Source organism: Scyliorhinus canicula, chromosome 2 (genome assembly GCF_902713615.1).
Source record: "Scyliorhinus canicula chromosome 2, sScyCan1.1, whole genome shotgun sequence".
NCBI classification, from domain to species: domain Eukaryota; kingdom Metazoa; phylum Chordata; class Chondrichthyes; order Carcharhiniformes; family Scyliorhinidae; genus Scyliorhinus; species Scyliorhinus canicula.
Window position 1 is genome coordinate 224,877,954 of NC_052147.1, and position 19,366 is coordinate 224,897,319.

General features: G+C 46.9%; 1 protein-coding gene across 1 annotated transcript in view; it reads right to left on the reverse strand.

Annotated features, from left to right (window-relative positions):
* ifih1 (interferon induced with helicase C domain 1) overlaps positions 1–19,366 on the reverse strand; it is a 172,920-nt gene that overhangs the window by 25,398 nt on the left and 128,156 nt on the right. The window contains exons 6-10 of the mRNA XM_038789675.1: positions 14,928–15,133; positions 14,413–14,529; positions 12,228–12,351; positions 9,692–9,913; positions 3,769–4,025 (exon numbers count right to left, since the gene is read on the reverse strand). Coding sequence (XP_038645603.1) covers positions 3,769–4,025; positions 9,692–9,913; positions 12,228–12,351; positions 14,413–14,529; positions 14,928–15,133 — 926 coding nt within the window. The remainder of the gene's footprint in view (positions 1–3,768; positions 4,026–9,691; positions 9,914–12,227; positions 12,352–14,412; positions 14,530–14,927; positions 15,134–19,366) is intronic.

Genomic DNA, 19,366 nt, shown 5'->3' on the forward strand with positions numbered 1-19,366 from the left:
GAAAGGCGGAAGCTCAGTGGAGGAAAGCACAGGGGGCGGTGTATGAGTATGGGGAGAAGGCGAGCAGGATGCTGGCACACCAGCTCCGAAAGCGGGACGCGGCCAGGGAGATTGGGGGAGTGACGGATAGAGCTGGGAAGGTGGTGCGGAGGGGGGGTAGATGTTAATGGGGTCTTCAGGGACTTCTATGGGGAACTGTACCGGTCAGAAACCCCTGTGGAGGAGGGTGGAATGGGGCACTTCTTGGACAAGCTGCGATTTCCGAGGGTGGAAGAGGAGCAGGTGGAAGGACTGGGGACGTCGATCGAGCTGGAGGAGGTGGTCAAAGGGATAGGGAGCATGCAGTCGGGGAAGGCGCTGGGGCCGGATGGGTTTCCGGCAGAATTTTATAAAAGGTATGTGGACCTGTTGGGCCCCCTGTTGGTCCGGACCTTTAACGAGGCAAGGGAGAGGGGGGCTTTGCCCCCAACTATGTCACGGGCGTTGATTTCCTTGATCCTGAAGCGGGACAAGGACCCTCTGCAGTGCGGGTCATATAGGCCGATTTCGCTGCTACATGTCGACGCCAAGCTGCTGGCAAAGATCCTAGCCACAAGAATAGAGGATTGCGTGCCGGGGGTCATTCATGAGGACCAGACGGGGTTTGTGAAGGGAAGGCAGTTGAATACGAATGTACGAAGGCTCCTCAACGTTATTATGATGCCGGCTGTGGAAGGGGAGGCGGAGATAGTGGTGGCATTAGATGCGGAGAAGGCCTTTGATAGGGTCGAGTGGGAGTATCTGTGGGAGGTGTTGGAGAGGTTTGGCGTTGGGTGAGGCTGCTCTACGAGGCCCCGATGGCGAGTGTAGCCAGAAATAGGAGGAGGTCGGAGTACTTTCGGCTGTACCGGGGGACGAGACAGGGGTGCCCCCTGTCCCCCTTGCTCTTCGCGTTGGCGATTGAGCCCCTGGCCATGGCGTTGAGGAAGTCAGGGAACTGGAGGGGCCTGGTGCGGGGTGGGGAGGAGCATCGAGTGTCGCTTTATGCGGACGACCTGTTGCTGTATGTGGCGGACCCGGTGGGGGGGGATGCCGGAGGTGATGAGGAGTCTTAGTGAATTCAGGGGTTTCTCTGGGTATAAGTTGAACCTGGGCAAGAGCGAGTTGTTCGTGGTGCATCCGTCGTATCAGGAGGAGGGGATTGGTAGGCTCCCACTGAAGCAGGCAGGGAAGAGCTTCAGGTACCTAGGTGTCCAGGTGGCTGGGAGTTGGGGGGCCCTGCACAAGCTCAACCTCACAAGGTTGGTGGAGCAGATGGAGGAGGAGTTCAAGAGGTGGGATATGTTACCGCTGTCACTGGTGGGGAGGGTGCAGTCCGTTAAGATGACGGTGCTCCCGAGATTTTTGTTCCTGTTCCAGTGCCTCCCCATCCTTATCCAGAAGGCCTTTTTTAGGAGGGTCAACAGGAGTATTACGGGATTTGTGTGGGCGCATGGGACTCCGAGGGTGAGAAGAGTGTTCCTGGAATGGGGCAGGGATAGGGGGGGGCTGGCGTTGCCCAATCTCTGTGGGTACTATTGGGCTGCCAACGCAGCGATGGTGTGTAAGTGGGTAATGGACGAGGAAGGGGCAGCATGGAAGACGATGGAGGTGGCGTCATGTGTGGGCACGAGCCTGGAGGCGCTGGTAACGGCGCCGTTGCCGCTCCCTCCAACGAGGTATACCACGAGCCCGGTGGTGGCAGCTACCCTCAAAATTTGGGGGCAATGGAGATGGCATAGGGGAGAAGTGGGGGGCTCGATGGAGTCCCCGAAACGGGGGAACCATCAGTTTGTCCCAGGGAGCATTGATGGCGGATCTCTGGGCTGGCACAGGGTAGGGGTTAGGAGGTTGAGGGACCTGTTTGTGGAGGGGAGGTTCGCGAGCTTGGGGGAGTTAGAGGGGAAGTTTGGGCTCCCCCCGGGGAACATGTTTAGGTACATGCAGGTGAGGGCGTTTGCCAGGCAGCAGGTGTAGGGGTTGCCCTTGCTGCTCCCACGTGGGGTGCGGGACAGGGTGCTCTCGGGGGTGTGGGTTGGAGGAGGGAGGATTTTGGACATATACCGGGTGATCCAGGAGGTAGACGAGGCCTCGGTGGAGGAACTGAAGGGTAAATGGGAAGAGGAGCTGGGTGAGGAGATTGAGGAGGGGACGTGGGCGGATGCCCTGGAGAGAGTGAATTCCTCCTCTTCCTGCGCGAGGCTTAGCCTCATACAGTTCAAGGTGCTGCATAGGGCCCACATGACTGGGACGAGGATTACAGTAGTAGGTTTTTCGGGGGCGAAGACAGGTGTGCTAGGTGCTCGGGGGGCCCAGCGAACCACGCCCATATGTCTTGGGCGTGCCCAGCGCTGGGGGAGTTTTGGAAGGGGGTAGCAAGGACGGTGTCGAGGGTGGTGGGATCCAGGGTCAAGCCAGGCTGGGGACTCGCAATTTTTGGGGTTGCAGTGGAGCCGGGAGTGCAGGAGGCGAAAGAGGCGGTGTTCTGGCCTTTGCGTCCCTAGTAGCCCGGCGGAGGATCTTGCTCCAATGGAAGGATGCGAGGCCCCCAAGCGTGGAGGCCTGGATCAATGATATGGCGGGGTTCATTAAATTGGAGAAGGTGAAATTTGCCCTGAGGGGATCAGTACAAGGGTTCTTTAGGCGGTGGCAGCCTTTCCTGGACTTCCTGGCAGAACGGTAGGGAAATAGGCCGGCAGCATCAGCAACCCGGGGAGGGGGGGGGGGGTTTGGTTCGGTGGGAGGGAGAACTGTGTACATGGGTTTGTGGGGTGTGGCGGGTGTTATCTATTTACCTTTTGTTGTTTGGGTGTTCTTTTGTTTTTTCTTTTGTTTGTAGTTGCTTTTGAAGTTGGGTGGGTGTTGTTCTTGGGTTTTTACCGCTGTTGTTTTGTTAATATTGTTGTAATGTTTATATTTTGTAAAAATTTAAATAAAAATTATTTAAAAAGAAAAAAAAATGTTTCCTTCATCGGCTTTTTGTCAATTTTTGAATAATTAAAATCTTGTCATGTGTCTTGGGATGTTAAGATCCTGTGATGTGTCTTGGGATGTTTTATGAAATTAAAGACAAGGGGCTGGATTCTCCCAAAATGAGACGATGTCCCCATGCCGGTGTAAAAACGGTGGAGTTTTACCCCAGAAATTCCTTATAAGAAGCTGAACAAATTCAATGCCCGACAGGGGGCTAGCAGGGACCTGGATTGACTCTTGCACCTTTTGCCGTGGATACGGGCCATCGCCTTTCCGGTTCGGAGTCCGCGCATGCGCACGGAGGCGGCCTCCAGCGGCCGTGCCAAACTCCATGGCGGACTCGGACTGCCACACAGAGAAATGAGACACCCCCAATCGGCTACACACCCAAGCCTAAAACCACGCAGATTTAATCCACGGCCGCCTATAAGGCCATCCCGGCCTCCGATCCCCTCACCCCCAACCAGCAATAGGTGGTTAGTTCCACGCCATCGGGAACTCGGCTAGTCGGGAGCGGAGGATTGCTGGGTGGGCCTCTGGCAATGGCCTCCCGGCGGCGTGGCGTACTCCGTGATCACGACGATTTCCGGGGCCCGGATTATGGCGTGAAAGTGGATTCTTCAGCCCCGCACCGAATGCAATTTTGGCGCGGGGCTGTGGAGAATCCAACCCAAGATATAAATGCAAATTGCTGTTGTGAAGAATGAAACCCACATGTAACTTTTAATAGTCTATTTTGAAGAAAATGTACCTCGTCCTTGGAGCAAATTATTTTACCTGGGTCATGTGCTTGAACTGACTGTTGCTGCCTGCTCCAGTTAAGTAATGGGCCTTAATTCCAACATCCATAAATTTCTCATTCTCTTCTATCCACTCACGCAGAGCATGTGCATTTTGCCGTGTCTTTGTAAAGATGATGCCTCTTGAATGTCTTTTTTTGGTGAATTCTTGAAGTATAGTCGTTCGTAATTTTGTCAGTTTTCCATTTTCATACTGTGGATTTCTAGCAAGAATTTGAAGCTTTTCTTGTTTTTCTGAAATGGAGAATAATTTAAAAAAAAAGTAAATTCTGTCCAATCCTGTGAGGCACTAATCATTGTCCTAAATTTCTGTTAAATGTTAAAAGCTTGACAGGACTACTTCCTAAAACATTCCCTTTAATGTGTTGACATCAAGCATTATTAATGCAATACCATGGCGACCAAATAAAATATTTTCATTCTAGTCTGGTCATTTAATTTAATTTAATCATATCCTTAGATTATCTGCTTTACCAACATGACAATTCTGTTTCCACATCAACCAGCCTAATGGCTAAGAACCAGGAACAGGAGTAGCACATAACCCCTCCAGCCTGCTTGGCCATCAATATAATCATAGCTGATTTTCTGCCCAAAATTTACTTTCCCACCCACTCCCCATATTCAATTCCCTCACAGATCAAAAATGTATCCATCCCCGTCTTGAATCCACTCTATGGTGGAACACCTATAACTTTCAGGGGCAGACAATTCCAAAGATTCACATACTTTCTGAATGAAGAAATATCGCTTCATCCCAGTCTTAAATGATTGACCCCTTATCCTGTAATGGTGCCTACATTCCTCAGCCAAAGCAAACAACCTCTCAGTGTTTAAGTTGTCAAACCCCTTCAGAATATAGTATGGTTCAATGAGATCACCTTTCTTGACTGAAACTACCTAGTAGTAGGACGTTTTACAGTTCTAAATTACGAAGTGCGATGGAAAAAAAAGTCATGTCATTCAATAAATCTATCTTGTCGATCTTGGGTGAATTTTAACCTGGTAAAAATGGGAAAAGCCAGGAGTTAATAGAGGGATACGGACCTAGGAAGTGTAGAACATTGTAGTTTAGTTGGGCAGCCTGGATGGCACGGGCATGGAGGGCCGAAGGGCCTGTTCCTGTGCTGCACTTTTCTTTGTTCTTAAAATGGAGTGGGACAATTTCCCATTGTTTTTGCGGGTGCCCGAACTTCTGGGCTTCATTCTTTAATACCACGTAAGAGATACTCGATGTGGATTTAAACCTGTGTCCGTTAGTGGCCATATTTGGGGTGTTAGATTCGTCGGTGATTCAGTCAGGGATAGAGGCGGATGTTGTTGCCTTTGCCTCGCTGATAGCCCGGAGGCAAATTCTGCTTGGTTGGAGGTCTCCCACTCTGCCTCTCACTGTCTCTGCTTGGTTAGGTGACTTAATGTCATTCCTACACTTGGAGAAAGTCAAATTCTCCATCCAGTGTTCGGTGGAGAGGTTCTACCTAAGATGGTAGCAATGTATTTCCATTTTTAAGGATTTAGTCACTGTCAGTTGGTAGGGGGTTTAGTTTAGTTTTAGTATTTAAGTTAATTATGTGTTATACATTTTTTTAAATTTCTGCATTTGCTTGTGATTTTTTTCTCGCTTGTTCTGGTTTGTGTTGATTATTATGGAAAATATTCTAATACATATTCAAAAAAAAGTTTTTTACAAGTGCCCAAGGGGTTTGCCTGGATGTACATAGGGAACAGAGGAGCAGTAGTGGACCATACAAATCTGTTCTATCATTCAGTTTTATTACTAACTTTATTGGAAATCATAATCAGAAGAGATGCCAAATGATCCACTATCCACCTTGACACTGTTTCCCCATGTAACTTCTATTTATTTCTCTTCAGGTAATTATCCAGTTCCCTTTTGAAAGCCATGATTGAATCGGCCTCCATCACACTCTCAGGCAGTGCGTTTCTGATCCCAACCACTCGTTGCGTAAAGATATTTTTCCTCATGCCGCTTTCTGCTCTTTCGTTCATTCATCTCAAATTGATGTCTTTGGTTCTCGGCACTTATGCCAAGTGAATAATTTCTCTACATTTACTCTGTCCATCTTTCTCATGATTTTGAACACCTCTATCAAATCTCCTCTCAATTTATTTGTTCTCTGCGGAAAGCCTCAATTTATCCATGGAAGTGAAGAACTTCATCCCTGGAAAGGTTCTGTAATACCTCATTGCACACTCTCCAATGTCTTCACATGCTTCTCAAAGTATGGTGCTCAGAACGGGGCACAATGCTCTAGTTGAGGCTGAACCAGTGTTAAGGTGCACCTTAATCTTTGCTTTTCTTTGGGCCAGTTTACACTACCATGCTCGTGCCAGGAAATTATCTAACTGGGCAGACCCAATTCAGTTTAAACAAACCTGAATCACCCAATCTTTGGTCTGGGGTGATGGGTGCAGAATGGACTCGGACCCCAAAATAAGATCCTAGGTGCTCATATGAGTGGGCAGGCCTGTTTTGGTTCTCTGACATTTTGCCCCAGTTGTAATAAAGGCAGCCCTCCAGCCTTCATTCCTCACATCACTTCACCCTTCACACCCACTCTTATGCCCCCTCACACTTCCTCTGCCAATCCAAGCCCCTTCAATGCCTCTTTACCCACAGTGCGTCATGTATCAATAAGTCATAAAATAATAATGAACCGGTCACCTGTCCTCATTTTGTACGTTTGGTTGAGAGCCCAGACCAATAAAATCATTAGCTCAGCAGGGAATCTCTTTTGATAACTGAAGTGAATTGTTGACCATGCTTGATTGACATTTTAATGTGGTTTTAATAAGTTATTCTTGCTGTGATCTCTTGTAAATGTCTCAATGATTAAGAGGTGTGAAGTGTTTGAAGCCACTATTATTGATACTTCAATGGCCATGTGACTGACACTTTTATAGGGTTGTAGGAACAGCAGTTTTTTCAAAGACCATTTCTGAATGGATGATTTTTGTCTTCAGAAGTTCCTCACTTGCCATTGTTATTGTATGGCTCATCGGTTATTACCATAGTGCATATTTGGTGGATGGACATGGAAGGGACATAAGTTGGCATGGAGAATATGAGGGGTCATGAAGAGTGGTAAGAGGGGTGGAAGATCTTTCAAACTGTTTCAAAACGTTCCAGAATCAAGACAATGTTTTGCAACTCCTTTGAGGGGTTATAAACCATGAATCCTAGAGAAACTGGACCAACTCCAAGGAAATAGGGTGCGATGCATAGAACATTACAGCGCAGTACAGGCCCTTCAGCCCTCGATGTTGCGCCGACCTGTGAAACGACTCTAAAGCCCATCTACATTATTCCCTTATCATCCATATGCTTATCCAATGACCATTTAAATGCCCTTAATGTTGGTGAGTCCACTACTGTTGACTAGGGGATGCCTACCTCTGCAGTGGAGCCAGTCAGATTGTGAGTGCAGGATGTGGGATTGCTACCTGCACCCTTATGCTGTGCTGGTGAAAACTGCTGCCGCCAGGAATTAGTGTGCAAAACTCAGAATCGGGTCCTGTCTGCCATTTATAAAGGGCTCCAGAGTCATCCTAAATCTGCAGAAATCCACTGTTATGTCTCTACACATAAAGCCCAGGATCCCATATACCTTATTAAATACTTTCTCAACCTGCCTTGCCATCTTCAATGATTTGTGTGCCAGTATTTCCAGGTCCCTCTACTCCTGCACCCCCATTATTATCCTTTATTTTATATTGCCTCTCTTCACCTTTCTACCAAACTATATCACTTCACACTTCTCTGCATTAAACCTGTCCACCTGTCTATGTCCTCATGAAGTCTACCATTATCCTCTTCACACTTCACAATAATTCCACGTTTTGTGCCATCTGCAAATTTTACAACTGTCCCCTGTACACCCAAGCCAAAGTTAGGAAAAGTTGTGATCCTAATACTGCCAGCAGGGAACTTGACTGCCTTCCTGCAGACATAAAACAGCTGTTCATCGTTACTCTGTTTCTGTCTTGTAAACACTTTGGGCGTGATTTACTGGTGGTGTACCACCGGAATCGGATGGTGGATCCCACGAGTGGCCTCTTCCAGGATTCCCGATGGTCATTATGCCTCACGAGATTTCATTAGATCTCGTGAGATGTTGCGATCTGGATCCCGCCCTCAATGGGCGGGACCCAGATTTGCAGAATCAAGTGAGTAAAAGCTCACTAAATTCTGACGACTCTAGATCGAACCGGCTCGCAGGATCTACCAGTCTTGCCAAGGAGACACCAGCCAGGCGCCATTTACCACAAGTCCCCAGGCAGAACGGCATTTGAGGGGGGGGGGGGGTCTCCCAAATGATTGGATGCCCTTGGGTGGTCGGCCTCTGGACAGAGTGGCACCCTGGCATTTCTAATGCTAACTGGGCACCATGCCAATGACAATTGAGTGCCATCCTAGCACTGCCAGGATGCAGGCTGGCAGTGCCCAGGTGTCAAGCTGGCATTTTGCCCCCGCTAAGTTTCAGGCCCAGGGGTGCCCTGCCCATATGACGTGGGTTCTGGAGGCACAAGGACCACTTTATAGGTGAGTTGGGCGTCAGGAGATCGGGGTCCTGCACTGGGGAGCTCCATTGTCAGAGGCCCGAAAATAAAACAGAGTGCCGTTACACAGCGGGGTAATTCCCGACCCTTAATCCACTAATCCCACACACGACAGACTCTGTTTTTGGTTAGATCACACCCTTTTTTTGGCTACATTCACCCTTAATCCTTACTATTAGATCTGTAGACAATTCCTCGCAGAGTCTTTCATCCTTTTGTCTGCTCAATTAGGCAAATTACAACTTTCTGAATTAAACACTGAGTTTTACAATTTCAGTCCATAACCTCTTCCACTGTGTTGTTTCCTTTTCTTCACCTGTTTCAGTCTTAATTGTTTTTCACTTGTTTTTGCTTTCAGATCGTCTGTTTATTATTCTGCTATTCAAACCTCCTCTGGCACATCTCTATTTATTTATTTGTCCCAACTCTTTTGTCATTTAATGCCTCTCATCTTTGTTCCCATCACAGACCTTTTGTTATGTTCTTATTCCACGTTCCCCCATTGGCATACTAAAACCTAATGGGCTGAATTCTCCTCTGCTGGGATGCTCCATTTTGCCGGCAGCCCGGGGGTTTCCCGACGGCAAGGGGCTGTCCTACGATGGGAAACTCCATTGACTAGCCGGTGAAACGGAGAATCCCGACAACGTGCTGAACCAGAAATCTGGCGCGGTGGGATGGAGACACCCGCCTAATATATTTTGGGCTTCCCCCAGTTCTGATATAAGGTGATCAATAACTCCCTTTATCTCTCCGCAGATGTTGCCACACCTGCTGAGTATTTTCTGTTTTTCTTTCGTCCTTTGCTGCTCATTGACTCCAACCACTGAAATCCCTTCTTACAACTGAGGAGCGTAGTATACTGAGTTAACTTCAGAGTGGCAGAGTGAGTGTGTAATAGCCAGCTGGCAATCACAATCATATCACAGGTTTGGGAAATGTCAAAACTGAACGCTTATTCACAGGGGAGCCAAGAGGATAACAATCAGAGTGAAAACCATTACAGAACAATCTTACATTTATTAACGTGTGCATTAACTCGAGAGTTCTTTGATGAAGTAATGGAAAGGATTGATGTTGGACTTTCAAAAGGTCTTGATAAATTACCCCGTAATTGCCATATTATCAAAACTGAAATCCCAAGGGATTAAAGGGACAATGACATCAACATCTAAAATTGGTTAAGGGACAAAAAGCCACCCATGAAGAAAAGCTGTTGAAATGTTACTCATTTTACAAAAGTGAAGCTGACCCACGTATAGTTACTTATCCGTACATGAAGCTTTGCTACGTTGCAAACATATGCAGAAATATATTACCATTAAATAGGTTAATCAGAAACCTATCAGTATCATCCAATTTTGACTTTGGTGTATCCTCATCATCGTCTGTGATCTTCTTCCTTTTCTCATCTTGATAGAAGTCTGTGAGATAATTATATGCATCAATCATCCTTATGGTATCGTTAATCATCAGGGCATCATTGTATTTTCTTAAATGCTCTGCGCAAACACGCAGTTTACGATTCTCTTCTTTTGCTCCTGTGGACGAAAAAGTCAGATCATTTACCTCAGTAGTATGTGTGGGCTGTATTACAGCTTAACAACTCAACTGTTTCTGAAACAGTAGCAATACAATGTGTTTCTACTTACATCTATATCCCCATTCTATATGTACAAAACATGAGCTGGAAAAGGCCCACAATTTGGTACCTGATTCGACAATATATCATGAAAACTGCCCCTACTTTTGCAGAATAAAGCAGAAACTACAGTACATCTATTCTATACGAGGGCCAATTTTAAAGGTCCCAGCCTTGAATAAACTGGGTGATGGTGTACTAAGATAGCAATGGGTCCCATAGTGAGATGCTTACGATAGTGTACTGGCAGCTGTCAACTGGGTATGATTCTGAGGTGGTTAGCTGAAGAATCCACCTGCTTTTGTGGAAGGCCACATGCAATACGGAAATTGGGGTGATGTGACATGCAAACTACACTATCTGTAATTTTTGACGTAAACTGAGCAGATTGTGTATCAAGCACACCCTCCTATTGAGTGGCCTAAACACTGGTCTGTCAACGGTCAAGGATTCTGTTTAATGATTCATTTTGTGGGGCCAGGGGACCAGGATTGCTAATCCTGGACTGAGAAAGACCTGCTGCTCGCCTGTGCCGTGCCAGATTCTTGTCCTTCATCAGGACACCAATTTGATGGCAGCAGCTCGCTGGCTGTTAGTAAATTAGGTCCTGCCTCAGAATGGCTCAGGCCTCTAGACAGTGACAATAAACTGGCACGGGCACACTCCACCTATCACTCACCCATTGTTCACTTCAAGTTAAGATTACCTTTTGGTCGTTCATGGGCATATTCAGTGCTCTACCAAATTACTATATGAAGCAGCACAATGAAATTAAAACATACAAAATAAGGACCCCTGAAATTCCATGAGACTGATAATGCTGGTTTTATGCCCAAACTAGAATGACAGAATTGGACAGCTCAGAGGGAGACGATTACGCCCATCAATGCTGTGTTAGCTGCTTTGAAGATCAGTTCAGTTCATCCCACTTACTCTGCTCTTCCCCCACATCCCAATTCATTTTTGAAGGCTACTATTGAATCTGTAGCCACCATTTTATCAAGCAGCTCTCGGATCAGTTGCTGCACTGACCCCATCACTTAAATATCCATTGTCAATGGGAATGGCTGCCATTTATTTTGTTTAGCTGAAACAAGCACAATATGTGTGTACATGTTCTTTCTGTCTGCAAAGATGGCCCTACGCATTAATATATGCAGTTTCAGTACATGCAAATGCATCACACTGAGGTTAAATCGAAAGGAAAAGCAAGCAGCCTGTGGTCATCTGGGACGATAGAGACTTTACTTACTTTACTTTTTAGCACATTGCCAATTATTTAGCAAATGTTGTCCAATCACAGAATGACATCCAATGCTGAACACTGTGTTTTGAGTTTTGCAAGCATGGTTGGTTGCACACGATCTGTACCTTGTTTGTTTGGAACAGCTCAAGGGCCAGCCTACATATCTAACATCACACTAGCACTGAAATTCATATACCTCATTACTCATTTGTGTTAGAGGCTGAACAACTTTGTGGCTTGATTCTGTTAGTGGTGAATTCCACTCCTGTTGCCACTGCATAGTAGTAGCGTGAAACAGAGAGCTTCACATGTTGCTCAGATTTTTGAGACACTTTGCCCTTCCAGGGTAACCTGAGGTAGACTGAGCACTTTTCAGGGCCAAAGGTGATGCCATCGGACCGTTCATGTGTGTGCGTGATATAGAGCGTGAAGTGTTCTGATCAGGGTAGCCATGTCTTGCAGTATGCCTTAGATGCCTATTTCAACATCAAGCTTGTATGGTGAGCAAATGGCTAGGGCCCTATTTATGAGGCTGCCGATAAGGCTAATCTTACAGTGCGTGGAACTGTAAGAATCACAACACATATATTGACCAGTGAAGGTAGGTTTGAGGGAGAGAACCCTCAGATTTCCCAACTACTATGCTGATGAAAGGGAGCTCATTTGACTTATTTTCAAAGATAAAATTGAATGCAGGACAGAGCCCATTAAGGCATGTAAGGAGATTATTAAATCCAGCTGCATATAAAAATATAGCAGTTGTATTATCCACATTTCAGATATGTATAAGGGGTAGGACTTGAGGTTTCATTCCGTTGAAATCTACCTCGCCAGTGGCACATCAGATAAGTAGGAAAGTGCATGGTTCTGCAAGTCAACTGTCAGCTAGTTAGATTGGATAACTCATGTATTAAAATGGATTGAATGTCTTACAAAAGTTCCTACAATCATGCAATACACCACCTACCTGTTTTCTCTTTTTGTACAATCCACTGCTCATAAGACTGGGTGCCAAAATCTGATACTTGGCTTCGTCCAAGGTATGTGTGAATTTCCGTCATCATTTCTTTCATTTGCCCTCCAAAAGGATCCTTAAAATCAAACAGGAAGTGAAGTCAGCTACTTTGACCAAGGGTTCTAAATACACAATTTGTGATATTTGAATATCACATCTGAAACATGTATCTGCAGTGTGTCTGCACCTGACAATGGCATTTTTTTCAGCTTTATAGAGTGAAAAAATATAATCTACAGAGGAAGCTGATTTATCTCCTGTGGATTCGAGTGCTTTACATGTTATTATTCTAGAGATGTTGAAATTTTAGAACAAAGACAGAAAATGCTGGTGTCACTCAACAGGTCAGACAGCATCTATGGAGGAGCAAGCAAAGTCTGGTTAACGTTACGGTGCTAAACTGGGGAAAGACAAATTCCAATAACATTAGACAGGAACTGAAGAATTTGGATTGGGTGCAGCTGTTGGATAGTAAATCAACATCGGACATGTGGGAGTCTTTCAAGCAACAGTTGATTAGGATTCAGGAAAGTCACGTTGTTGAAAGAATGAAGGATAAGTATGGGAAGTTTAGGGAGCCTTGAATAACGAGGGATATTGTGAACCTCTTCAAAATGAACAAGGAGACTTTTGTATGATCTAGAAGGGTAGGGACAGTCGAAACCCTTGAGGAGTATAAAGGAAATAGGAAGGAACTGAAGTGGAAAATTAGGAGGGCTAGAAGGGGTTGTGAAAAATCCTTGGCAAGTAGGTGAATCCCAAAGCTTTATATTCATATTTAAAAAGCAAAAGGGTAGTCATGGAAAGGATTGAACCACTTAAGAATAGTGGGGGGGATCTATGTATTGAGCCAGAGGAAATGGGCGAGGTACTAAATTAGTACTTTGCTTTAGTGATCACCAAAGAAAGGGACTTTGTGGAAGATGATTCTTGGGTAGGTTGTGTGAACAGCCTGGATCATGTTAACATTGAAAAGGAGACGGTATTGTGTATTTTAAAATGTATTAAGGTAGATAGGTCTCTTGGCCCAGATGGGATTTACCCTAGAATACTGATGACACCAAGGTTGGTGGAGAGGCAGATAGTGTTGAGGATTGTCAGAAGATACAGCAGGACATAGATGGGTTGGAGACTTGGGCAGAAAAATGGCAAATGGAGTTTAATCCGGACAAATCTGAGGTAATGCATTTTGGTAGGTCTAACATAGAGGGGAAATATACCGAAAATGGCAAAACTCTTAGGAATACAGAAAGTCAAAGAGATCTGGGCGTGCATGTCCACAGATCTTTGAAGGTGGAAGCACAAGTGGACAAGGTAATCAAGAAAGCATACGGATTGCTTGCCTTCATTGGACAGGGCATCGAGTATAAAAACTGGCAAGTCATTCTACAGTTGTATAGAACCTTGATAAGGCCGCACTTGGAATATTGCACACAATTCTGGTCATCACACTACCAGAAGGATGAGAAGGCTTTGGAGAGGGTGCAGAGGAGGGTTACCAGGATGTTGCCTGGTCTGGAGGGTGTTAGCAATGTGGAGAGGCTGAATAAACTCGGACTGTTTTCATCAGAAAGATGGAGGTTGAGGAGTGACCTGATGGAGGTCTACAAGATTATGAGGGGCATGGATAGAGTGGATGGGCAGACACTCTTTCCCAGGGTGGAGGGGTCAGTCACCAGGGGGCATAGGTTTAAGGTCCGTGGGGCAAGGTTTACAGGAAGTGAGTGTTGCCAGGGGAGGTTGAGGAAGCAGAGACATTAACGGCGTTCAAAAGGCATCTTGACAAACACATGGATAGGATGGGTATAGAGGGATATGGCACAAGGAAGTGCTGAGGGTTTTGGCAAAGGTTGCCATCATGATCGGTGCAGGTTTGGAGGTCCGAAGGGCCTGTTCCTGTGCTGTATTGTTGTTATTTCAGGTTCACAATTCATTTCAAAGTTGTCGTTACAGTGGGAAATGAATGTAAGAACCAAACTAAACTCCAATAGTTGATTGCCTAATGGTGTCGGAGAGGAATTCCCAGATTCTTCACCACATGCCATCTCAAATTAGTCTGGACCAATATTAAAGCATAACATTTTTTTGCTAGAAATGGACGTTCTTTAAATGGACTCCCAGAAGTAGTTATTTGTACCTCTGGTCTTTCTGTTGCAATCTCCATCTTTTTGACAGGATCCTTCACTTGATCTTTCAGTTGTACGCAATGCTCTTTAACAGTCATTATTTTGTAAGCATCAAGGTTTGCACAAATCTACAAAATCAAAAAGGGTCAAAAATCTGTTAGATTCATACAGTAAAGTTAAATGGTAACATTGACTGATTTGCCCTCGACGTTCTGAAGCATCAGTCAGCAATTCGCCTACCTGTAACTAATCTGTTTCCCCCTGTTGTTGCCTAACTCATTATTTTGCTCAGTGCAGCATTCCCACCTAAGAATCAAAAGGTTGTAGATTCAGGCTGCACAAAGGCATATAATCTAAGCTGGTACGTCAGGGCAATAATGAGGTGAGGGGCATTGTCGAAAGTGTCTGAGGGCTGTTAAAACCAAAACCGCTCCACCATCAAGAGGGCAGACAATGGACAAAGCATAGTCAAGAGCAAATTGCCAGTTTTACAGACTTAAATAGCAGAACAAATGCAAAATCTTACTTGTAAAATGTGTGATTCTGCATTTTTTCTATTCTTTGCTCCGCCCACACCAGGTGATGCAGTCAATCCCAGGATCTGTGGAAGTGTCACCACTGCATTCCCTTTTTTGTTGTTCAGCTTTTGCTCAATGTACCTGGTCATTATGCTCTTGTAAACTCCTTCTTTCTGGGTGTGATGACATTCATCAATTATTATCAGCGAGAAATCTAGTAAAAACAAAGTATTCATATTGTGTTAGGAATACAGAGGTAGTTTAAGGGATTTATTTTTGCATTGGTAAACATTAGAAATAAGGAACAGTTTTAAGTGGGTTTAATTTAATGTTTCCGTTCCTGGACATGTAAAACCTATGTTTGTATGTGTGCGGGGGTTGGTTAAGTTCCAACTGGGTTTCTACAGTTCTTTGCAAGGGCGATGGAGTGAAAAATAAATAAAGGTATAAGCATGTGGGAATTGCTTTGCAATATGAGGCCACCTTCCTTTCTTCTTGGTTTTGACTGGAATAATAATAATCTAGATTGTCACAAGTAGGCTTACATTAACACTGCAATGAAGTTACTGTGAAAATCCCCATGTCGCCACATTCTGGCGCCTGTCAGGGGACACAAAGAATGTCTAAGTTACCTAACAGCCCGTCTTTAGGGACTTTTGGGAGGAAACCGGAGCACCCGGAGGACACCCACACAGACACAGGGAGAACGTGCAGACTACGCACAGTGACCCAAGTCGGGAATCGAACCTAGGACCCTGGCGCTGTGAAGCAACAATGCTAACCATTGTGCTACCATGCTGCCCCTGTGCTACTGTGCTGCCAGAGCATTAAGAGCCAGGATATTAGTGAATTAACAGCTCTAAAACCTGCCAGGAGAAGCTGGACAGGGCAAGGGAGTAGCAAAGATGCAAGCTTCCTAAAGTACAAGTCACAGTCCAGATAAACAGGGAATTGGGATGTAAAGAGAGTCCAAGAACTCTGAAGTTAAAAAATGAGAGACCAAAATATTGTTCACAAGTACTTAAGGAGGAGTAAACAAGGGGCGGGATTCTCTGAAAATGGGTCTATGTCCCTCGCCAGTGGGAAAACTGGCAGCAACGACTATGGCGTCAATGACCCCCAAGGTGAGGAATTCTGACCTTTCCAGGGGGCTAGTTTGCCGCCGGAGTCGTCCCCGCTGCTCCAGCCGGCGTCGAAGGGATGGCACGAGTTCGCTCACGCGTGGAACGGCGGCGCGATCTCGCGCGTGCGCGGACCGGCCGGCGTATTTCCGCACATGTGCTGTGGTTCTCTTCTCCGCGCCTGTCCCCGGGCAATATAGCGGAGCCCTACAGGGGCCCAGCGTGAAGGAAAGAAGTCCCCCCACGGAACAAGCCCGCCCGCAAGATCGGTACACCCCGATTGCGGGCCAGGCCACCATGTGGGCCCCCCTCCACAGGTCAGATCCCTACGCGCCCCTCCCCCAGGACCGCCCCCGCACAATTACCTACCAGGTCCCGGTGTGCGTGAGGTGAGTAATTCACGCCGGCAGGACTGACCAAAACTGGACTGCTGCTCGGCTCATTGAGGCCCAGAGAATCGCCAGGGTAGGCCGCTGCCAACAGCCCCCCACCAGCGTGGCGAGAATCCCGCCGCTGCCCAAAAAACGGTGCCGGAAAATAGGGCAGCTGCCAAATTCCGGCCAATGTGTTCTGAGTTAGACCATAAGACATAGAAGCAGAATTAGGCCACTCGGCCCATCGAGTCTACTCCGTCATTCAATCATGGCTGACATTTTCCTCATCCCCATTCTCCTGCCTTCTCCCCATAACCCCAGATCCTCTTATTGATTAAGAACCTATCTATCTCTGTCTTAAAGACACTCAGTGATTTGGCCTCCACATCCTTCTGCGGCAAAGAGTTCCACAGATTCACCACCCTCTGGCTGAAGAAATTCCTCCTCATCTCTGTTAAGAAGATAGTCGCAGTAACTAGATTTAAAAGTGAGTCAGCAGACTTCAGAGGTAGATGAAATGTTTGATGTCATTTTAATGCCGTCTGGGAATTGAAACTTAAAGGAATTATGAGAAATTTTCACAGTAGTTAAGACAAAGTAATCTTAATGGTGTTGGCGTGAAATCCTGGGCAGAATTTAGTGTTAAAAGTGGAGTGGAACTTCCGGTGGCGGCATGTAGAGGGGAAGTCGCATGAGGCGTGCTTTCAGGAGTTTTAAATTCCGGTCCCTGGGGGAGCAATTTGCGAATAATTGGTTGAAAGAACATACAAGGAAGGCAAAGGATGCCAAAAGGATTAACAAAAACAGCCGTGAAGAAGGGAGGGAGTGAGTGTTCACCGTCGAGTGGAAGGGCCAGCCTGGCAGCGAGCAAGATGGCTGAGGCTGGGCTGCCGGGTGGGGCCGCACTGTTCGCAGCAAAGAGAATGACTGAGGTAATGTCTTTGGAGCTGGAGAAGCAGTTTGTGAAGTACATGAGGTGTTGAGGAAGGAGATGGCAGTGACTTTGAAGATGTTAGTGGAGGAGGCTGTCGCCCCGGTAAGAGTGGCTGTGACGAAGACATCGGCCGAGGTCGAGCAGAGCGCGAGGATGAAGGGAGTGGAGGAGGCCATGTCGCAGCACAGCGATCAGCTCACCTCGATGGGGGATGAGCTGTGGAAGGTGGTCAAGGCCAATAAGGGGTTTTGAGCAAAGTTGGAGGATCTGGAGAACCGCTTCAGGCAGCAAAATTTGAGGATTGTGGACTTGCCGGAGGTGGTAGAGGGCTCTCGGCCAACAGGGTATTTCGGCAAGATGTTGGTGGAATTGACGGGGGAGGGGGAGGAACCCTGTATGAACTGGACCAAGCTCATCGGTCGCTGAGGCTGAAGCCAAAGTTAAATGAGCCCCCAAGCACAGTGATCACCTGCTTTCACAAGTACCACATGAAGGAGAAGGTGTTGAACTGGGCGAAGCAAAAGTGGAAAGTGCAGTGGGCTGGTGCTGGAGTTCGCACACACCAGGACTTGATGGTGGAGCTGGCAAAGTGGCAAGCGGCCTCCGGCCGAGTTTAGATGGCATTATACAACAGCGGGGTGCGATTTGGTATGGTGTATCCAGCGAAGCTGAGGGTGACCTACAACGCCAGAGAATTCTACTTCGAGAAGGTGGAGGCAGCGGAGGCGTTCGTAAAGGAAGAAGGCCTGGGACAAAAGAGAAGACTGGAACTGAAGGGGGGTAGTGGACTGTGAATGGGGAGCTGGGAGAGTGTGCAAATGTGTTGTTGTTTGAACTACATTGTTGAAAATGAAAATCGCTTTATTGTCACAAGTAGGCTTCAATGAAGTTACTGTGAAAAGCCCCTAGTCACCACATTCCGGTGCCTGTCCAGGGGAGGCTGGTACGGGAATCGAACCGTGCTGCTGGCCTCCTTGGTCTGCTTTAAAAGCCAGCGAAACCAGCCCCTTTATTTATTTCACGCTGTTATAGAGTTTTTTGATTGTCATTCTTTGTCGCAACGGTTTTATGTTTGAGTTTGATTGTTTTACTGGGACTGGGCGGGAGGGGAGGGAAAGCCTTGGGTGGGGGGCCCCCGCGCTAGCTAACCTAAGTTGGCTAGTGAACTGAGGTGAGCTGGGGGAGGGCCTGAAGATATTGGAGCCTCGCGAGCAGGTTTCGATGGGCCTAAGTAGTGTGAAGGGGGGAGGGGATCGATACTGGGTGAGGGGTTTTCGAGAGGACGTGCAGGGGGATTCTGGGAGGGGGTTCGATGTTAACAATGGAGAGGAGCGGGTGAGGCTCATGGGGCAGATCCCGGTGTTACGATGATGGTGGATAAGAAGGGAAGGGGGGGAGGGGGTGGTGACAGACCCCGGTTAGGATAGTTACATGGAATGTGAGGGGGTTGGGTGGTCCAGTCAAGAGATCAAGGGTGCTTGCGCATCTGAAAGGTTTGAAGGCTGATGTGGCAATGCTGCAGGACGCTCACTTGAGGGTGAAGGACGAGGTGTGGCTTAGGAAAGGCTGGGTCAGCCAGGTGTTTCATTTGGGATTTGATGGGAGGCTCAAGGGGTAGCGATCCTGGTTAGCAAAAGAGTATGTTTCCAGATGGAGAAAGTGGTTGCAGATTAGGGAGGCAGGTATGTGACAGTGAGAGGGGCATTGGAGTGGAGGCTGGTGGCACTGGTAAGCGTGTATGATCTCAACTGGGATAATGTATGATTTGTGGAGAAGGTGTGTGAGGCCATCCCGGACTTGGATTCACACGAATTGATAGTAGGTGGGGACTGGAACCTGTTGCAGGAGCCGAGATTAGACAGGTCACGACCGCACACGCTTGTCCTGTCAGGGGAGTGGGGGGGGAGGCATTGGCTGGACTAATGGTGGAGGTTTCTGCACCCGGGGGAATGGGAGTACTCTTTTTTTCTCCTCGGCCTACAAGATTTATTCGCAAATTGATTTTTTTGTGGTGGGAA